Below are 20,981 nucleotides of genomic sequence, written 5' to 3' on the forward strand. Positions count from 1 at the left end.
GAGATGACAGGAATGCAACACTCTGGACAGAACAAAACAATTCCCTTAAGAGGGCTGGGTGGTCGTGGCAATTTTTAGACTATACTGATCTCCTTTAGAAGAAGAGCTCCATATAAAGATATACAAAAATGATCAAATTTTAAAACTAAAATGTATGAATTTTTTCTTTGACAAATGATAGTTGACAGCTTAAGATATCATATCTAAAAAAATAAGTTATATCTGATGGTTAATTTGTTGACCCCCAGCCTCCTTAAGCAGTATGTCAGGTGTCAAGTAGTCGACTGAAAAATCTAAAACAAACCCCTAGATGGTACAGTGACATTCTGAATGACATTCCGAATAGCATGATTTCCGATGTACACATCTTTTTGTATCGTTTTAAAAGACATATTAAATCTATTATGACTAAAGTTAAAAGCTAAAGATGTTTTTCAAGGGTAACCTTAAGCATTTAGACTACAAAAGTAAGTTAGGATCTATGTTAAAAAAATAAAACGCTGGTTGTTTCAGTTACACATAACATTAAATTATATTTCACCGATTTGAATGGAAAATCTCGGTTGTTTGATGGTGAATAATGTAAATCATAACACTTGTTTCCTTAATTTTTCAAATCGTTTAATTGGATGCATGTTTGAAAAACATATGTATTTGTAGAAATATATATTCTTCGTCAACAAAATAATAACCTTCTGAAATTCAGAATCTAGACTGTTCGACAAAGAAAAACGGTTATTAAAGTTTCATAAATCTGCGTCAGTTGAGTTTCAAGACAACAAAAGTCCAGGTATCTGCCCTTTGTCTACTGAAGTATTCAACCAATAATCCGAATCCGAATCCGAGTCTGAGTTCTCAGATAAAGCAGAGTTGTAAAAAGTAACCGTTCCATTTCTAAATGACACCCACTGTCTTCCCCGCGTCCCATAAAAGGACTTTACCCAGTAGGAATTACTGGTAGTTACTGTATATCGTTTATTTGGAACTAATCTTACTGGTTTATTCAAGAACACGTCGTGAATCTTATCACTAGAGTGCTCAAACACATGGGTGTCCACACTGGCTATGCTTGATTTCTCGTGATCGAACACGTCCACAGAAACCACCTGTGTTTCATATTCCTCCTTTGGGGTATAGACACACACGCCGTGAAGAGTTGCTGGAATACTGCATTCAAATGCTATTTCATTTTTATCATCGGAAGCCTGTCTTTCTCGAAGGGTTTTACGGAATCTTAAAACTTGTCTGTAACTTCTTGAGGCTGTCTCAAACATTGAGTGTCCCCTGTCGCCATCATTTCTGCTAAAATTATATAAAAACACGTCAATGACTTCGTCAGCATCCAGCAACTCTGAGCTGGCTACCTTTTTCCCAAAATAATCGGAGGTCATAGCAGGGAAACGTATCGACCTTATTTCATTTCCCAAGACACTTCTCTTGTTTTTATCCGTGATTGCTAAGCCTTTTCGCAAGCATTCAGCTTCTGCCCAGCATAGAATATTTTCAAATAAACGCTCCTCGTCTATATTTAAACTTTCTATGCTAAGAATTGTTCCAACACAACCTCTGCAGATGTTTCTGAATGATTCTGATAAAAGCGCCCCGTGAATGTTTGTTACCAAAAATTTCACGCATTTGTCTTTCAGAGCTAGTAGTCCGTAAGTATGAGCCTCTTCTAGTATTCCAAATACGTTTTCGATGTCAATTTTATCCTCCATGAATATTTCACATCGTTTAGTTAATCTATCGACACAATATTTTCGTGCACAATATAGAATAGATGTCACGTTTTCGTATGTTAATTTGACATCATCTGTGTAAAGATATCTGAAAGGAACAAAGTAGAAATCTTGTTTTATATGCATTTAAAAAAAACATATTTGAATGCAAAAATGTCATAAGTTTTAAACTGTTTCTAAGTAATAAACTGAATATTTGTTATACTGAAGAAACTGCTGGAAGGTTTCCTTTTCGATGTCTGTAATGACTATTTGTCCCTTTTCAGCTAGTGGACCTTCAAATGAGGCATAAAATACCGGGCTACGAGAACAAATAACCAGTTTATGGGCGCGGACAGCCTCCCTGCTTGAGCCCACATAAAGTGTGACGTCACAAAATAATTCATTACTGAACACATGTTTAAAGCACTCAGGTAGACTTTTGTTACACTGCCAGGCATAATCTTCCATTGTGAAATATTTCTACAATAAATTAGAAGTTATTTTTAGAAGAAATGAAAATTAAGTTTATTGACGATCACAAATAGATCACATACACTGGACAGTATGATAAGTCATATAGGGATAAAAGCACTGTACTAAAGGATTCACAGACATGTACCTACATGAACCTTATTCAAAAGTTAATACTTCACCCCAACCCTAAGTTATTCATATATATTCTATATCCTGACCTCTCTAATTTTCTGCAAACTTTTATCATATTGAAAATACTGTTGTGTAATAGTTCTGCTTTCAAGTTGTTACTAATTGAAGCAGTCTAAGACTTAATTTATAATTTCATTTAATCTTATGTAAATTGATATTTATAAACTGATATTGAAAGCAATTTTTAATAACATTTCATATTTTTATGTCTTTTCTATAATAAAACTTCAAGACAAAGTACAAATTTTTATTTAAGTCTAAGACTGCTTCATGATCTTTGGGCCAGGTGCATATCTTAAAAGGATTCAGTAAGTAATGCAGGTTACTAATCTCATGGTAGAGTGACCTATCGGCATTGGATGGTTACTCATAGACACAGGGTTCCACCCCTGTAGTTTTCAAAGGTCCGTTTTTCCCTGTTTAGGTTTTGAATTGTTAAAATGATTTAGTTTATTATCATCACCATTTCAATCTAAACTTAGTAAATATTTACTTCCCTAGGAGTACAATATTCAAACCGCCCCTCGGGTTTGGTGAATGTTATTTTAAGTGTTTGCAATATCATCGTATTGACTAAAAACATCAATGATTGATTCAATGATTAAATGCTGCAAAGGGCTTTAGTAAAGATGGCAACGCAATCTTTATTTTTTTTTTTACGTCTATTGAAGTCCTATATCCGAATACAGTGAGATTTCATTGGAAGACAGAAATAGTCAATTATACCACTTTGGAATTAGCACCCCTTTCTAGTAAAAATAAAAGGAAATAATAAGAATTATTTACAAGGTATGAGACTATTTCATCAGGTTTTTAGATGATAACTTACCTTGGTACATGTTATAGTTTTTGCACAAGGGTTCGTTGATTATCACGTGAATCCGGGTTAGCTACCACTTAATAAATGCCGTAAAAAAGAAACATATTAAATAAGCGTACTCACTAGATCTAACTAGTATCAAATTCAAGAAGTGGACAATGCTTAGGGTGTAAATATGAGCACTCACTTTATTGGTAACAGAGTTTTAAGAAAGATCATGTCAAAAGTTGTCTTTAAATCGCAAACACAAGATCCGCAAAATGTACTTACCTGTATGTTCAGGCAGCGTGAATTACATCCCGGTTGAAAAACACAGAGATTGACATTACATACTAACACGGAAGGAAGAATAAACACCACGTCATCCTAACTCCCGCCTGATAGTTAATGACAATTGATAAACCTGAAAATATAAATTAACAGCTAAGAAACAATCAATATGCCCTAAAATCACGTTTAGCATATATGTGCGTAGTAAAACATCGATATACTGAATGTCCAAATGTCATAAAAATTCCTTTTGTAAGAATTTAAAGAATACCCCGTAAACGATGTGCCTCACGTACACCTTGAACTATTACGCATCTGACCGTTCTGCGTTCCGTCCACAAATTAGACGCATTGTTTGGGAGTCGATCGAATATTTTCTTTTATCTTACTTAAAAACTTAAAAAGATGTTAACTGTTATGGAAGGTGAGGGATAATATGGGTCTTTTAAGCCGTATTGCGACTCATTTTTAATGATTTATCGTGTGCCCTTATAGGATATTTAGAGCTGATAGTTAAATAACTTTAGAATTTATTGGAAGAGTAACTGTTAGCTATTCAAAGCGCTCTAAGCTTCAGGTATGGATATAACTATTTTTAAAGTTTTTTTTTTTTTTTTTACTTTGGAGTTTCATATCCTATACAAACAATTAATTACTATCTTTCTAAAGTACCTGGAAAAAACCTTGCTTCACTTTGATTTCATTATTAAGCCTGTTTGTGTGTCTTGTGACTATGTAGCGTCTGTAGAACATATTAAAGATTTAAAAGGGAATACAAAATTTAAGTTTATATATATAATATATATATATAAAACATAGAAGAACTTCAGAGTTCAAGAATTGGTGTAGTGTAACTGTTGACTATAGATATAAAGCTATTTTGTATTAATTGTATTTCAAGGCTGTTAACCAAACTTACCACGAGTTTAAAAAAAATTTTCGAACGAATACTTCATGCATCATTATGAGATACATTTTGTGTATGAAAATCTCAGATAGACAAGCTTGTGCTTTGTGTTTTCAGAGGTAAAATGTATTTCAGATTTGACAAAATTCCATCAGAATTGAGGAAATTTAATGCAATATGATTATACATAGTAATCAAGCTCAAAAGTATCCAAATTTGAAACAGATGTATCAGACTCTGTGATGTCTTTTATTTCAAATTCAAAGGGAAATGTCGAATCAACGTAGGAATGAAAATGAATATAGTTAATTGATAAAACGTTGTCGAAATATCTAAATGTCGAATCGAAGGCCACAGCAAGAGACGTTCTCTTTTCATATAGAAGTTTTTGAATGAATTCTGCCTTATATGAATATAAAAATAGGACTGCTAATAACGGGCGCAATTTTTATCCATGGGAATTTCAACAGATTGATGGAAAAACTTGACCTCTAAAAACTACATAGATAACTTCGAAGTACGTGTGTGTACAATCGGAATGCTTGATTGAAAAGCAGCTGTCTATGATGTCAAAAAGTTTGGACACTAATTTATCGTGGGAAACGGTTGTATAAAATGTTGAAAAGTCGTATGTTTTGATGTTATTAGTCCCCTACCGGTGAAACAGGAGGGGACTATAGGTTTCCTCTGAGTCTGTCTGTCCGTCTGTCTGTCTGTCCGTCTGTCTGTCCCTCTGTCTGTCTGTCAGTCTGTCCCACTTGGTTTTCCGCACTTTTTTCCTAAACGCCTGTAGATATTGAGCTGATTTTTGGTATGTGAGTGTATCTTGATGAGTTACAGATCAAGTTTGCATTTCGTTCCGCTTTATTGATTTTTGACGGAATTAATTTTATTCTAAACGCTATCAGATATTGAGCTGATTTTTGGTCTGTGACTTTACCTTGATAAGTTATAGATCAAATTTGCATTTCGTCCCGCTTCATTGATTTTTTGACGGAATTATGGCATTTTCAATTCTTAATGGGAACCTGATTACACTTGCCGGTAGGGGAATAGTATTGCTAATGCAATACTCTCAGAATGCTTGTTAAAATTGGTAAAATTTTGAGCTCAAATTTTCTCAAAGTTCTGCGAGTGTTTAAGTATCCACATCTGATTAATACCACTTCTCGAATATATTGTTGCACAGTACTCCTGAAGTTTCTCCTTCACTGCTGTTAATAATCTGATGAGAATTAAAAAAAAAAGATGCTTGGTAAAACATTTACTGGAACCCGCTATGCATTTTTGTTTGTAGGGATTTTATGTGGTTTAGAAATCTAGTATAGGTATGGTAATTCAAATTAAATTTGATAAAATGTTCCACTTTGTCACCCTCTTGTGGCCTCCGTGTACTCTTTGATTCAAAATTAATGCTGGTTATAAAAAATCATCATTTAAAGTCTTTAATTGCAAACTTACACAATTCTAACTGTTTCGATTTTTATATCAAACGAGGGGCCAAATTTGGCCGTTACCACACCAGAAAATTCTATTTTTTTTCTTTAGTTAAAGTCGTATATGGCGTATTTTTTGATAAGTTCAGGTAACCAAAATTAAAGACGTCTTTCGATTTGTTTTATTACTTTATATAAAGATATGACTTTCCTGTAAATTACACAATTTAACTCAATAGCGTTTCAAAGATATTAAAAATTTAAAACAATAACCGATTTATTTACCGACTCCACATTTAAATAACAGACACATCTAAAGTCAATTTAACTATAGAAGCGTGCAGTTATTCAAGCTCAAAATCGGTGAAAATTTTAATTTGAACATAAATAACATATATCATGTATATTTACACTCAGTCTCGTATTATTATTTTTCAAGCTCAGATACGCCATATATAGCTTTAACCACGAAAAATTAAAGACTATTTTCATCTTTTTTTTTTTATTAAATCTGTAAAACATGGTGCCTATATTTTTAGATAAGATTTTTTTTAAACTTTGCATTGATCATTACATCGTATGATATATGCAGGGATTTAACTAACTGCTGATAAATATTGACAATTTCACTTGGGAGTACGCTCCATCCGTATCTGTAGCAATTCGTGTTTCAAAAGAGATTCACGATGCCTGCCTTTTAGCTTCCTTAAACTCGTGCTGTGTAATTTTTGAAACGTAGTAACTTTTAATAAATACAGAGAAAGCCTATATAACTAATTTTGTATACAGTGTACCATGATTATCTCATCACTAGATGCATTACACTCAATTGCCCTCGACACATTTGTAATTGATATCAAATTGAGATAAAGAACATGTGTCAATTGATTTTATTCAATGTAAATGTGGTCTATATGAAAAAGGTACGTTAACAGACAGTGTACGTTAACAGACCGTGTACGTTTACAGACAGGGTACGTTAACAGACAATGATCAGCTCTTTAAAGCCTGTAAATAATACGTATCATGGAAGGGGAAAAGCACGAACCCCCTGGAAAAACCAGAGTGACATAAATTAAAGTTCTTTAGAGTCTTTGAGAATCAACATATCTTGAATAAGTTGTTGGACAGAACATCTGAAGTTTCTCATCAGCAGTTAATACTTTTGTGAGGAGTAAGGATAGGGTGCATGTTAAAACATTTGCTGGATTTTATGACATTTAGGAGTACAATGAAAATACTTAAATTGTCAATTTTCATTTGATATAAAATTACCAGTGATATAAATAAAAGACTTCAAAGAGTCTGTTGTATTTGTTTCTAATTTGGATGCTTGACTTGATAAATTAACACCAACATATGGCGTTATGTTTTTAAACTGCTTCAGAATACAAATTCGTTCAATGTCCAATGTAAAACGATTGATTTTATGTTGTTTTACATCCTGCTCGAGAATTCACTCATATACAGACGTCACCATGTACCAGTGAAAGGCTTCACATTGAGGCCTTTACTCGGCACTCGGGGCAATTGAGCAGTGAGGGAACTTTATCGTATCAACACCTGCCGTGACACTCTCTCGTCGGAAAGACCTGCAACTTTCCACCCAAAGTATTTTTTTTTCTATCGTCTTAGGTCAGTCGCGGTGGGCGTTTGAACCCACGACCGTCCGATCACGAAATAAGCGCTCTACTGAGGGAGCTACCGTGACGGTTACTATGAAATGAAGGCAGGCTACTAAAACTAATTGAAGACTCTTATCCCCAGATCTTGATTCTACCTCGGGTGTTTCTTACTAAAACTATCTAAAATTATTACAAGTTATAAAGGCTAAGACTACACCAGAAATAAACTATTTAAAATTATTACAGGTTATAAAGGCTAAGACTACACCAGAAATAAACTATTTAAAATTATTACAGGTTATAAAGGCTAAGACTACACCAGAAATAAACTAGTCTATTTAAAATTATTACAAGTTATAAAGGCTAAGACTTCACCAGAAATGAGTTAATACCTGCACCTTGTATATTGGAAAACCCAGCTCTATGGGTATAAGGTCAACACCGTATCAAGATTTAAAGAAAACATCATAAAAAGAAATAGTTTTTTGGGGACACGAACTGTCACGGAAGTGTGAGAGACAGTATCAGCTGGGCCTATTTTAACAGCGCTTAACTCACATGTGTATGACTACAATCAAAAAAGCAAAGTGTTTTATTTTTATATAAAAGTTTGACTGTAAAGTCGAAATTTAAAAAAAAAAAAAAAAAAAAGCTTAGAAGATAATACTTTTACTTAAACGAGTACAAATATTTTTAGATTTTGTATAAATTATCAGATACTAAACAAAAAATTAGCAAATTAAGTTAAATTATAAAGCAGAATCTTATGGGAATCTTATGAGATTGATCAATGTTCGGTATCGTCACATTTTACATTGCAACAAGAACTTTTTTTGTCTTAAAAATTTGATAGTAGTCTATGATAAGGTCCTAACCAAACTAATTAGATTCGACTTGAAAAAGATTATCATCACCAAATCATTTTAAAAAGTCAGGGAAATAAAGTTATTTCTTTGAGGTGACATCTAGATCATTTAAAAAAAAAAAAAAAAAAACAGGACATTCCACAGTGTAAGCAGAATTTTCTCCCTTCTTCTATATCTACGTCTAAATATCATCTGCGTAGTTGTATTTAGCAAGGTAATCGAAGGAAGACATTAACCTTCACAATAATAACGTACGTATATATATATATATATATATCATTTTTACATGTTAAAAAAACACCCTAAAGAAAGTAAACATATTTAGAAGATCATGACATAGTTATGTTAATGCAAAAACGTGTATGATTTTTTGTTCAGACTGTACCTTACATAGACCAGTATAATGCGTGGGATATCATCGCACATAAGGTGTTAAGACTGAGAAAAGACAATATTAGTAAATAAAGTGTATACATACCATTGCTTTCCGCATTTAAGTTTAATGCAGTGTACCGAAACCGAAAGTACAGAACCCGGAAGACACCATCACAAGGAAGGTCAATATTTGCTTGCCACAAAAATGTCAACCTGTAAAGATATTTTCAGAATATGGGCGCTTTCTCACATTTTTGTTGAAGTTTAATATTAAACGATTTTTTGAATATATCTCTAGTCATGAATTTTTTCCACAATATATTCAACAAATTTAAAGTTTTGTTTTATTTAATCAACCGTTGGAAAGACGGTAAATACAAGTATAATTATTAATGGTCGTAACTTTTTCTTTTTAGGAAAACAGGTTAATTTCAACTAGTAATAACTCACAGGACAACTACTAATCATTTTAAACTTTAACTTTACAAATGATTCTTATATAAGTAGACGTCTTTTGATAGAGCGCAGTTGGCAAATTTTCACATGTTCTTGCACGAGATAAGTCAACATCAATCACATTTCCTTATTTTTCATTCTGTAGAAATATGACCTCGCAAATGATTGGACTTAAATACATTTTTCTTAAAGAATTTTAATACATGTGTAAATGGTTTTAAGATGAACTTAATTACATAGATCTACAAATATAGCTCTTTGATATCAAACCTTCACAAAATCATGTTGCTATTTTTTTTTTTTATTATTTAAACAAACAGAATTGAAAAAATAATGTATGGATTAATTCCTCTTGCAGACAATTCTCTGTAAGTAAAAAAGATTGTTACAGACTTTACGGGAATAAAAAAAATCAAGTGTGTGTTTATTTTAGTCAGCTTCCAAATAACAATTACCCAATGGGTATGTTTGAAGTAGTAAAGTACACTAACTATGCATGTAAACAGTCCTGGATTAAAAGAAAAAAACTGCATTACATACAAATTTCAAACCCTTTTTCATGGATGTACCAAAACACAATGCTCAAATATTTCAATTATGAGAAATATTTCATGTCAGTTAGATTTTATTGTATTACGATAAAAGAGAACAGTTAGATTAAATAGTGCACGTGAACGGGGATATAGTATCTCCCCATCAGATAAACCGAAGAGCTCTTTCCATTGCTGTTTTAATATTTTACTGCTCACTTACTATACAAGATAATAAACAAAAAATGACCACCTTTTTCAGAATTTTCTTGACTTGTGAAATATAGTAATTTAGAACGTTGACATACACATAGGTAAATTACGCTTAGGTCAAAAATTAGAACATAACGTCACATTAATAAATGACAGGTACATGTAGATCAAAAATTAGAACATGACGTCATATTATTAAATCACAGGTACATGTAGATCAAAAATTAGAACATGACGTCACATTAATAAACCACAAATACATGTAGATCAAAAATTAGATCAAGCCATTCCTGACATAAAGTAGCAGGTATATGAATAATTGCCTTCATAACTCATATTATTTTAAATAGGTAAATGTACCGAGAGACAGCTTTTGAATTTTTAAAGTTTTAATATATGTAATAACAAAATTAATGGCTTATTTATTTAAGACCATGTGTTATGAAAATTGATTTTCATTAAGGTCATATAGTACAAGTGATGTACTACATTACATGCATTAAGGTATGGCATTTTGAAGGCAGAAGAAATGTTTGTTGGACAATATGATAAGAATTCACAATCGATCACAAGAAAAATCCCTCGCTAAAGTTTTCCTGGAACTCCTGCAACTAGTGGATATCTGGGAAATTCCGGACACCGGGTAATTCCGGACAGTGTAGGACCTTTTCATGAATAATAGCTACTTTCATATTGTCAGTGAGGTTCCTATTTACAAAATCAATGTTACTGGGATTTTCTGTTGTTTCTGTTTTATAATATTATCACCTTCTGAAAAGAGCGAAAGAACCTTAAAAAATAATTTAAAACAAAATTTCAAGATGAACAAACGATGAATGAATGAAAATAATGGATAATTTGAGAAGAAGATGCTGTCCGGAGTTATCCCACTGATTTTTCTTACAATCGGTCAATATTCCGGACAGCAAGACATTGAAGAGTACGACGTCATATTCGTGCTAGAAAATTAGCACAAAACGTTGAATAAGTCGCTTTAATCCTTTTGCAACAACAAAAAACAAATTACAAATCGTTTTTATTAATTTTTTAAAAAGAGTTTTGAGGATTTAGAAGATTATATACAATTTGTTAAATATTTTGTTAATGTACTATTAGAATATTGTAAAAAAAAAAAAAAAAAAATTTTAATTAATTCGATTGTTTGTAGCATACTATTTAGAAAAACGTTTGTACAGTTAACTAAATACTTTAATGTTAAAACATGTACATATCCTATGTATTACTTACTCAGTAAAGAAAAAGATTTCAGATCCTTTGCCGACTGGACACTACCACTATCTCTGATCTCACATATATCATCATTGAATTCATTTGCAATTTTTTAAAAAAAATTACTTTCAGAAAATTATTATCATCTAGATACATGTATATTGTAGACGCACACAACACAGGGTTTTATTTTACCACTGAAATACTGAATTAGATGGAGCATCGACTCCACACAAGAAATACGTAGTAGTAATTTTTCGTTCAGAAAATAAAAAATTAATAATTTCTATCATTTAAAAAAGTATTTACATGTAAATACAGGTACCAACTCCACATGAGCTATTTCTTTAGGTAAACTTATCTGCGTCATTTCTACATACATCTGCCTTACATGTATAATATTTGATTTAAACGAATTCAAATATCTATTCAGATAATTTAAAGTTCTACAAAACCACACTTCATATAACATTTCAGGAACACACGAAAGAACCGCAGATCGATGAAGTGGTCTGATCACCATTTAGAGGACGACCATATCATTATTTTGTCAAATTATATCATTTATATTCATGGCCTTGCAGGCAGAATATGTTTTTCCATTTTTCCAAGATGAGCAGAAATTTATCTATTTTCTTCAAATTATTTGACAAGCAAAAAAACAAAAACAAACAAAACAAACAAAAAAACAAAAAACTATCCAAACCCTAAAACTCTTTTTCGTAGAAGGGAGGGGACACCCTCACTCATTCTCAGATTATTTATTTTCTTCCCGGCCCAGTGGAGGAAATATATCTTTTCAACATTTTCATGCAAGGACAGATGTAAAATTTTATATTTTGGTGCAAATATCACCTCCAAATGAAAAATATTTAATAGATTTAATGCTAGGTAAAATTTAAAGGAGGGAAATTAATTGCGAGCCCGCTTACCCTTCTCCATCCCAGCTTGTTCAACTGTATTATATTTAAATAAATCTATCTGAACAGTTTCATACATATTTGATATCATGATATCATATTAACAACAGAGATGCTACATGTAAAACTAAATCGTACAAAGGATTTTTGAAACCATACAACATTTTATGTCATTATTTTCTACTACAACAACATTGCACGATTTCGCTGCCATACAAGACTGACCCGTGAATAAAATCTAGAGGAAAACAATCTCAAACATGGACATGGTGATTATGGTATGTTATTTTGACATAGGGCAAATATCATGTTGATATTCTTTCCGAACAGCGCTGACTTAATTATTGTCCGGAATCATCTGGATATACCCTAATGTGTATAAGTTAACAAAGATTAATCATCCTCATAATTCTACAAAAAAGAAATACGCCTGGACCCAAAAGAGGTAAGATCAGGTGCCTAGGAGGAGTAAGTATCCTTTATCAACCATTCACATCCATAGCCCTATGTACTGATCTAAATAATCCGTAGTCACATTAATCATAAAAACAATGATATATAAATTGGTAAAAATACAAGAACAAAAAAAATGCAAACAAGGTCATAATATCGACAATATAATTTACCAAATGCTGTCTTTAAACGAGGTTTTTGTACTCAGTAGCCTGTCTCCCTGTCTCGGTTTAAGAATTCGTCGTACTCAGAGCATGCTCTTCCGTATCGAATCAGTTAGGAATATATCCGCCATATGCAGGTATTGGTTGAATTTTACTAGCATAGTATACGTTTTGAACATATTTTATTGTTTAGATATTACAACAAAAGGATCGGACACAAGTTCTTAAAACTTAAAACGTCCTCTCCTTTAAAACAATTAATTACACAAAATAATGTTCAAAAATTAAACTACACTGGAACCAAAGGTCAATATGATTATCAGCTTACATAGGTTATGCATATTCAAAATTGATTTGATGTAGTATGTACAAATGAATCTAAATATATAAATTCAAAAACGACCAGATCTCTTAATAAACAATTGCACATTTAAAAATAAAGTTTCATTTTCAGAAATTCTAATCGAATCATATCCCCATAACAGAACGTGAGTGTCTACAATACGTAAATAAAACTAGTATAGTAAAGTAAAGTTTAGTATAACAGTTATTATTTTGGTCAGGAGTAGTGATAGGGGCTTGTTCGAACATTTACTGGATCCTCTAATATATCTTTGTTGATTTTTATAAAGTTTTGGGATCGAGTTTAGGTACAGTGATTCAAACTCTCTTCCATTGACTGGAATATTAAAATATTAATATATTAATATATATAATATTAATATATCTCTTCCATTGACTGGAATATAAAAAGAAGCGAATTCGTTATAACAAAATAGATTTGTTATAACAAAATTGCTGAATTCGTTATAACGAATTCAAAAATTTGTTAAAACAGATTTTATTCGCAATAATGAATTCTTAAATTTGTTGTAACAAATTAGATTCGTTTAAAAAGATTCTAAAATTTGTACTAACGAATTAAATTCATTTAATCAAATTCAACAATTCGGGCCTATATCAAAATGTATATGAATTCGATATATTGAATTGCTGAATTTGTTAAAATGAATTAAATTCTTATAACAAATGAAAGGATTGCTCACACACACGAATTATGATTATGGAGTACGTAGTGAATCAATTTTATATTCTGATCTTTATAAATATTACGTGAAACTCCCCGTTGACATAAAACATAACATCTATTACGCATCGACGTCACTTTCAGAAAAAAACCACCTACATAAAACTTTCAAAAGCAGAATACAAACACGTTTCCAAGAACTGAAACTTCACTTTTAAACAAGGTAGTTTAAATTGAATAGTAAACTTAGAAGACTTTTTAAAGCTATATTTCTTTTAACTTTAAAGACATGCACATACTAAAAACAAACTTTAAAAAATCATGAAAATAGTTACTATATAAATCTGCTTATAAAGGTAAAATGATTAACAAGCAAAGCTGAATTTTTGTTGACGATTTCTCAAAAATACTGCTCAAAAAAACTTCCTAACCTACATGTCACTTTCAAAAGCAGAATACAAACACGTTTCCAAGAACTGAAACTTCACTTTCAAAACAAGGTAGTTTAAATTGAATAGTAAAGAAAACTTAAGACTTTTTAAAGCTATATTTGGTTGAACGTTAAAGACACATACTAATTTTTTTTTAAATCATGAAAATGGCTACTATATAAATCGGCTTATAAAGGTAAAATGATTAAGTTTAGCAAAGCTGATTTTTTTGTTCAGAATTTCTCAAAAATACAGCTCAAAAAACTTTCTAACCTACATGTCACATGCTTTTGTGAATTAATTAAGTTTACATTTTAAAAATAAATATATTGCTACTTAATCAAGGTGCAAACATTTATGACGAATTTTGCAATCTTATTCAAGGTTTTTATGTTAATGATTGATAACTTACTTTGCAGTACTCAGTCGCTGCCCATTTTGCACGAATAACATTTAATGCAATTAGGCATATTATAAACTAAGTTTCCAAGAAACTTTGTTTTCGATTTGAGCACCGTTCTGGCTATTGTGCCTTCCACATATTTTTAAATTTCTATGTTGTTGGCTTGCTTTGATTAAAGTCTGGTGTGTTTTATCTGGATTTGAATCAGGATTGTTCCACGGTAACTGTTAATAAAACAATAAAATGCTTTCTTTGGTTGTTAGTACGGGAATTAATGTCGCAGCTGTTGCAGAAAAAATACATAACCCGCGAAAGCGGGTTATGTAAATTTTTTCTGCAATAGCTGCGACGTTAATTCCCGTACTAACAACCAAAGAAAGACATCTTATTGCTTATATTTATATCTGTATAAATAATCATTTGAATTAGGATTAAAAAGAGTAATTATTGTATTATTGATATGTACGTCATACTATGTTTTATTGATGGAACAGCCGTTGATCAAAAAATCTGTGCAGATTATATGCCTAGTGTTGTTCATGAACTGATAAACGGCAATGGTTTTCTTTAGAAATAAAGGAGAAAATATTCAGTGGATGTAAATATACCACCTTTAACTGAGAATCTTTCTTATGCTTTTCTGAGTGTGACATGCTGTTAAATAATACAAACAAATCGTTTTCAGGAAAATACTAAAGAAGCACAGATTATAAATACTAGTATATTTCAGTATCTTCTGATGTGATCAAGTGGGTTTCTCCAAGGAAAAAGAATTTTCTACTCTATTACGGCCAGGAAACAACCCCGATTGAAAAGCAGTTTAAGATATTTAAGGTGAACTTACGTGGAATAGGAAGACTTCAATAAAAACAAGCCAACGGTTAGAAAAAGACGTGTAGAAAGCATTTCACAGGAATCGTACACAATTCCAAAACCATTCTGTGAAAAACTTCTTTCCAAACCTCCAGTAAATGATTATCTTTTTATTCATTCCGGAATTTTCTCATCCCGTCCACCATTGTTTCAATGTTATTAATGCCTTCAATTTCAATAAATTTGGAAAATTTAGCATTTATGCTGAACATTTCCGACAAAAAATGTCTTACCTTCCTACCGACAAAATTTTTTATACTGAGTCGGGAGAGGGCAAACAAACATTTTTTTTTTTTAAATGAGTCCTAGGATAAAAAGTTTTTTTGAAATGGAAAAGGACAAAAATCACATCAGTTTTTGTATTCATTTGAAGCAAAATTTATTCAAAAACTTTTACATGAGAAGAAGAAAACACTTGCTGTGGCCTTCAACTCGACATTTTGATATATTGACGACGTATTATCAATTAACAATAGTTACTTTCATTCATATGTCGACTCCATATATCCCAGTGAGCTTGAAATAAAAGATACCACAGATTCTGACACGTCTGTTTCATATTTAGATATTTTACTAGAAAAAGACGTTAATGGTAACCTCACAACCAAGCTTTATGATAAACGTGATGACTTCATTTTTTCAATCGTCAACTGCCCTTACTTATGTAGCAATATACCCTTATCACCTGCATATGGGGTTTATGTCTCTCACTTGATTTGATATGCAAGAATATGCTCTACGTATGATCAATTTTTAAAACGAGGCAAGCTATTGACAAACAAGTTAATGAAACAAGGATATGAACATTCTCGTTTGAAATCATCTTTTCGCAAGCTTTACGGTCGATACAATGACCTTTTCAGTACATACAACCTATCATTGAGTCAAATGCTGACTGGCATTTTTCATACTAATTGTTAGGCCATTATTTATACACTGAAGAGTCTACGGATTTCTCCGTTATTACCCGATCAAGACAAGAGCACACGGCGGGTGTGACAGGTCGGCAGAGGATGCTCACTCCTCCATGGCACCTGATTCGACCTCTAAATTTTGAGATCCGTGTTTACTCTGCTTCAAATTTGTATCGTTTCATTGAACTTTCGAGATGAATACTGTTCGTTATCTTCATATTTAATATCAAGTTATAACGGAAACTGCAAACCTTAAAATTTTAGATAATATAAAATTGTACGTTTTCTAAATATTTTAGTAATTTGGTATTTGCATATCCTACAGCCAAATTAATCCAAAAATATCAACCAATTTCTTTTTTTCTTTTTTTTTTTTTCTTTTTTTTTTTTCTCTTTTTTTCTTTTTTTTTTTCTTTTTTTTTTTGTGTACCAAGTGATTAATCGGATCTTATGATTTTGTGTTTCATGTCTGTCCAGGAATATTACTAACTTACCAACCAAAGACAAAATATTACATTATCAGAAGACTGAGAAGTGGAAGTGAGAATTATTCCTTATCATTAAACATACAGTGTAAGCGGATTTCAGAAATTTATGCGAAAACACATTATCACTAAACCAGGAAGAAATTTAGAAACAGAACTCAAATCGACTTGTCGAAATTTTGTACCACTTATTCATACTAGAGAGACAAAACTGTTTTTATTTCTTTCATGTTAAACTATACATTAAGGGTTAAAACCTGAATCTCAGTGTAAGAAGAAATTATACTTGATTTCAATTTTTAAAACATATCATAATTTTTATCATCCCCCCCCCCATTTTTAAATGATTTTCTGCATTACTTCAAGGATGTTGGATGTGTTTAGCATGTTCATACCCTCTACGCTACAAGAGTAAGTTAAAATATTGAAAAATACATTTTGTTTACAAAATTTATAAAAATAATAATTGTTTTTTAGTTCAATATGTATGAAAAGAATATTCGAATATTATTCGACTATTCTTTCACTTAATTGGTTCTGTTATTTAAGAAAAATGTTGGAATTGATTTCCTATCACACACTGATATTCTGATGGTGCTTTAGAAGGGGAGGGGGTTAAATTAGTATGTCAACCAGCTGTGATTCAAAAATACACTATTTAAAACCTGAAATCTGTAAATCCATAATAACAAGATCTTAACATATTTTATACATAGATTGATCTACATTTTTAAAATATATATATATATATATATATATATATATATATATATATATATATATATATATATATATATATATATATATATATATATATATATATATATATATATATATATTTGTTCAAGGACAAAAAACTATGAACAATTAGTCTTCCTTTCAAGACCTGTTTAATGTGACACAGGCTTGGTGTCCGGGAACGTGATATGAAGATAATTAGAGTCAGGTTAATATTGTTGGAGGTCACTCAAACCTGTAACGTCCTAATTTTAAAGTCCCAATTAAGTCATTGTTCCTCTATTCAATTATCAACTTTTGTACAGCATTTCTTTATGAGGATTTAAGATTAATGTTTAGTATAGTAACAACTTTTAAAACTGCGCAGCGTATCAAGGCTTGAAAAATTTTGTGTATATAAAGTGTATTTTCTTAATTAAAACAGAGCTATAAATGTATAATACTTAAGGGGAACCAAAGACGAATTATGCTTGGTTAATGGTGGAACACTGGGGCTCACTTTCTTAAATAGAAGTCAATATTTTCAATAGAATTAATGACGTGTATTAATTAGGAATGATTGTAAGAAAGCTAATTAATTAGCGCACAGATTATTAACAGTCATTTATAGTAGATCAATGAATCATACACTTTTAAAGTCATTACTGACGTGCAGACTCTGAGGCCTATGTATTGATCAGGTACTCCTTGGTCAAATTTAGTATAAACAATATATAATTTCAAATTAGACTGTACCTGGTTTTTGTAAATGTGAAGTTCCGCTTTTTGCTAACTTGCATTCACATCAACGTTTATATCCTATTTTGATTTCTTTTCGTGTTTGAAGAACCAAATATTTCTCATATCATCATAGTGGTTTCTCGTGTCTTCTATTTAAAATTGTTTGTTCTTTTTACCAAACTTCATGACAAAGTTCTATTTTTACGACGGAAAGGCCCTACTTTATATTTCAGAGAAATAAACTGTAAGGGCTTTCCCACTAAATAGAACATTAGTAACCTTCAGTGTATGAAAAGCCGATGAATGAAAATAATGTACTATTAAGGTTAAAATTAAGTAACTCCAATTTCTCATGTCACAAATCTTAAATCACCACAAATATTACATTCCCACGTCATTCAGATCACTTTACTGAATTGGATTCCGAAACTTCATAAAAATCCTTACAAACAAAGATACATAGCGGGTTACAGTAAATGTTCTACCATGCCTCTTTCTTTACTCCTCACTAAAATATTAACAGGAGTGAAAGAGAAACTTCAGGAGTGCTGTGCAACAATATATTCGAGAAGTGGTGTAAATCAGGTGTGGATACTTAAAAATTCCAAGGAACTTTTGGAAAATTTGAAATCACAAGATTTTACCAAAATCAATAACATAAAAACTTACGACTTTTCAACTCTGTATACAACCATTGCCCACGATAAATTGAAGTCCAGGCTTTTTGACATCATTGACAGCTGCTTTTTCAATATAATGGAACTCGTAAATTTACTTACCTTGTCATTGGTCATTTGCAAAATTATTTTGTTAAAAAACATTCTGATTGTACACACAAGTACTTTGAAGTTGATATTAAAAAGATGCTCGAGTTTCTGATTGACAATATCTATTTGGTTTTTGGAGACCAGGTCTTCCAACAATCTATTGGAATTCCCATGGGTACCAATTGCGTCCCGTTGTTAGCAGACCTCTGAAGCAGATTTTATTCAAAATCTTATACATGAGAAAAAGAAATATGTTGCTGTGGCCTTCAACTCGACATTTAGATATATCGACAACTTATTATCAATCAACAATAGTTATTTCCATTCATATGTCGACTCGATATATCCCAGAGAGCTTGAAATAAAAGATACCACAGAGTCTAACACATCTGTTTCATATTTGGATATTTTATTAGAAAAAGATGTTAATGGTAATCTAACAACCAAGCTTTATGATAAACCTGATGACTTTAATTTTTCAATCGTCAACTTCTCTTACTTGTGCAGCAATGTACCCTTATCACCTGCATATGGGGTGTATATCTCTCAGTTGATTCGATACGTAAGAGCATGCTCTACGTATGATCAATTCTTAAAACGAGGCAAGCTATTGACAAACAAGTTGATGAAACAAGAATATCAACAGTCTCATTTAAAGTCATCATTTCGTAAGTTCTAAGGTCGATACAATGCCTTGTCAGCAAATACAATCTATCATTAAGTCATATACTAACTGACGTTTTTCATACTAATTGTTAGGCCATTATTTACACCCTGAATGGTCGACTGATTTTTCCGTTATTCCCCGATCATGACAAGGAGCACACGGCGGGTGTGACCGGTCGGCAGGGGATGCTCACTCCTCCATGGTACCTGATCCCATCTCTGATGTCTTAGAGGTCCGTGTTTGCTCTGCTCCTAATTTGTATTGTTTTAATGGACTTTGAGCTTGTATACTGTTCGTTATCACCATACTTCATAATAATTTTTAAAAATAATTTATTACTTTTCCAAAAGTTGCTTAAGACGTATCTGATATACAAATATATAACCATGATTAAAAGTAATATGTTTAAATGCCCAAATAGGTAAATAAATATATGATAATTGAAGCTTAACCATTTTATAGAAATCCATGAAAATCGCACTCACATGTTTTTGAGGAATAATTTTTCATTTTCTGTTTCAAATTGCGTCCTTTATGCTTGCATTTATCAAGAAACTCAGAAAAACATGATTGGGTATGCAGTGTTTGCCCATAGAAGAGCGTGGTAGGGTAGTTGTTATGTCTGCAAGGTGTTCCTTTGGAAATGTCTGTTTCAAAATAAAACAATTAAAAAATTGTTGTTTTACTGGTTGAGAGTACTTTGACTACATTAAGGAATGTTAAAATGTTTGCTGTGGGTAAATACAAAATTTAGACACCATACCAGGGTCAAACGTAAGTGACCACTAGGCTATATGTTAGACATTTTTCTTGATGTCGTCTGGGAGACAAGGTCACCATCGCTGTTGCAACCTCTCTGACCACCATTGTTAACCATCAACCTTATATCAGCGCACAAATGGTGCACAATCGGCTACGGGAAATTAGTTTGCGCAAGAGGGTCATTTAAGTGTGTTGTGTTGATATACTCTTAGTATATACGTCCGTGGTTGAAATAAAAACATGTGCAAATTCGATTTAATCGTGTCGATAAGCCAGATTTCGTATTTGCAGATCTATGGAAATACCGAGTATTGCGTTAGCAATTTTGTATAGAGCTTAAGAAGGAAGTAGAAAACTATAAATAAAAAATGTATAATATGACGGAATGCAAGACTGAACTTTTTGTAATTAAGAATGTAGCTTATCTTTATAATACGTGGCAGACGAGTGACCTGCCTTAATTTGCACTCTTGTGTTAACATTGATCAGATATTTGTAAACTAATATTTTGTCGATGGATATGAATGAGTTCTTTACTATAA

At 31.7% G+C, this 20,981-nt stretch overlaps 1 protein-coding gene across 2 annotated transcripts; it reads right to left on the minus strand.

Annotated features, from left to right (window-relative positions):
- Positions 1-625: 625 nt before the first annotated feature.
- On the minus strand, positions 626-3,574 carry LOC133180891 (BTB/POZ domain-containing protein 6-like). Of its 2 annotated transcripts, XM_061315338.1 has the most exons (4): positions 3,478-3,567; positions 3,217-3,283; positions 1,945-2,201; positions 626-1,827 (listed from the first exon to the last, which is right to left on the minus strand). In XM_061315338.1, the coding sequence occupies exons 3-4, from the start codon at positions 2,187-2,189 to the stop codon at positions 771-773; spliced, it is 1,302 nt and encodes a 433-aa protein (XP_061171322.1). In that variant the 5' UTR covers positions 2,190-2,201; positions 3,217-3,283; positions 3,478-3,567; the 3' UTR covers positions 626-770. The 2 variants fall into 2 exon arrangements, with proteins under 2 accessions (XP_061171322.1, XP_061171332.1); XM_061315348.1 differs by lacking the exon at positions 3,217-3,283 and having other exon boundaries at positions 3,478-3,574.
- Positions 3,575-20,981: the final 17,407 nt, after the last annotated feature.

Source organism: Saccostrea echinata, unplaced genomic scaffold (assembly GCF_033153115.1).
Source record: "Saccostrea echinata isolate AGI-Se365-2 ecotype Australia unplaced genomic scaffold, CSIRO_AGI_Sech_v1 ptg000001l, whole genome shotgun sequence".
Classification (NCBI taxonomy): domain Eukaryota; kingdom Metazoa; phylum Mollusca; class Bivalvia; order Ostreida; family Ostreidae; genus Saccostrea; species Saccostrea echinata.

Excerpts from the sequence above, each read along its gene's own strand:
- LOC133180891 (XM_061315348.1), bottom strand. The coding sequence starts at position 2,189 with ATGGAAGATTATGCCTGGCAGTGTAACAAAAGTCTACCTGAGTGCTTT. Across the intron at positions 1,828-1,944 it reads ACCTTCCAGCAGTTTCTTCA|ATATCTTTACACAGATGATG; the intron begins GTATAACAAATA and ends TGTTCCTTTCAG.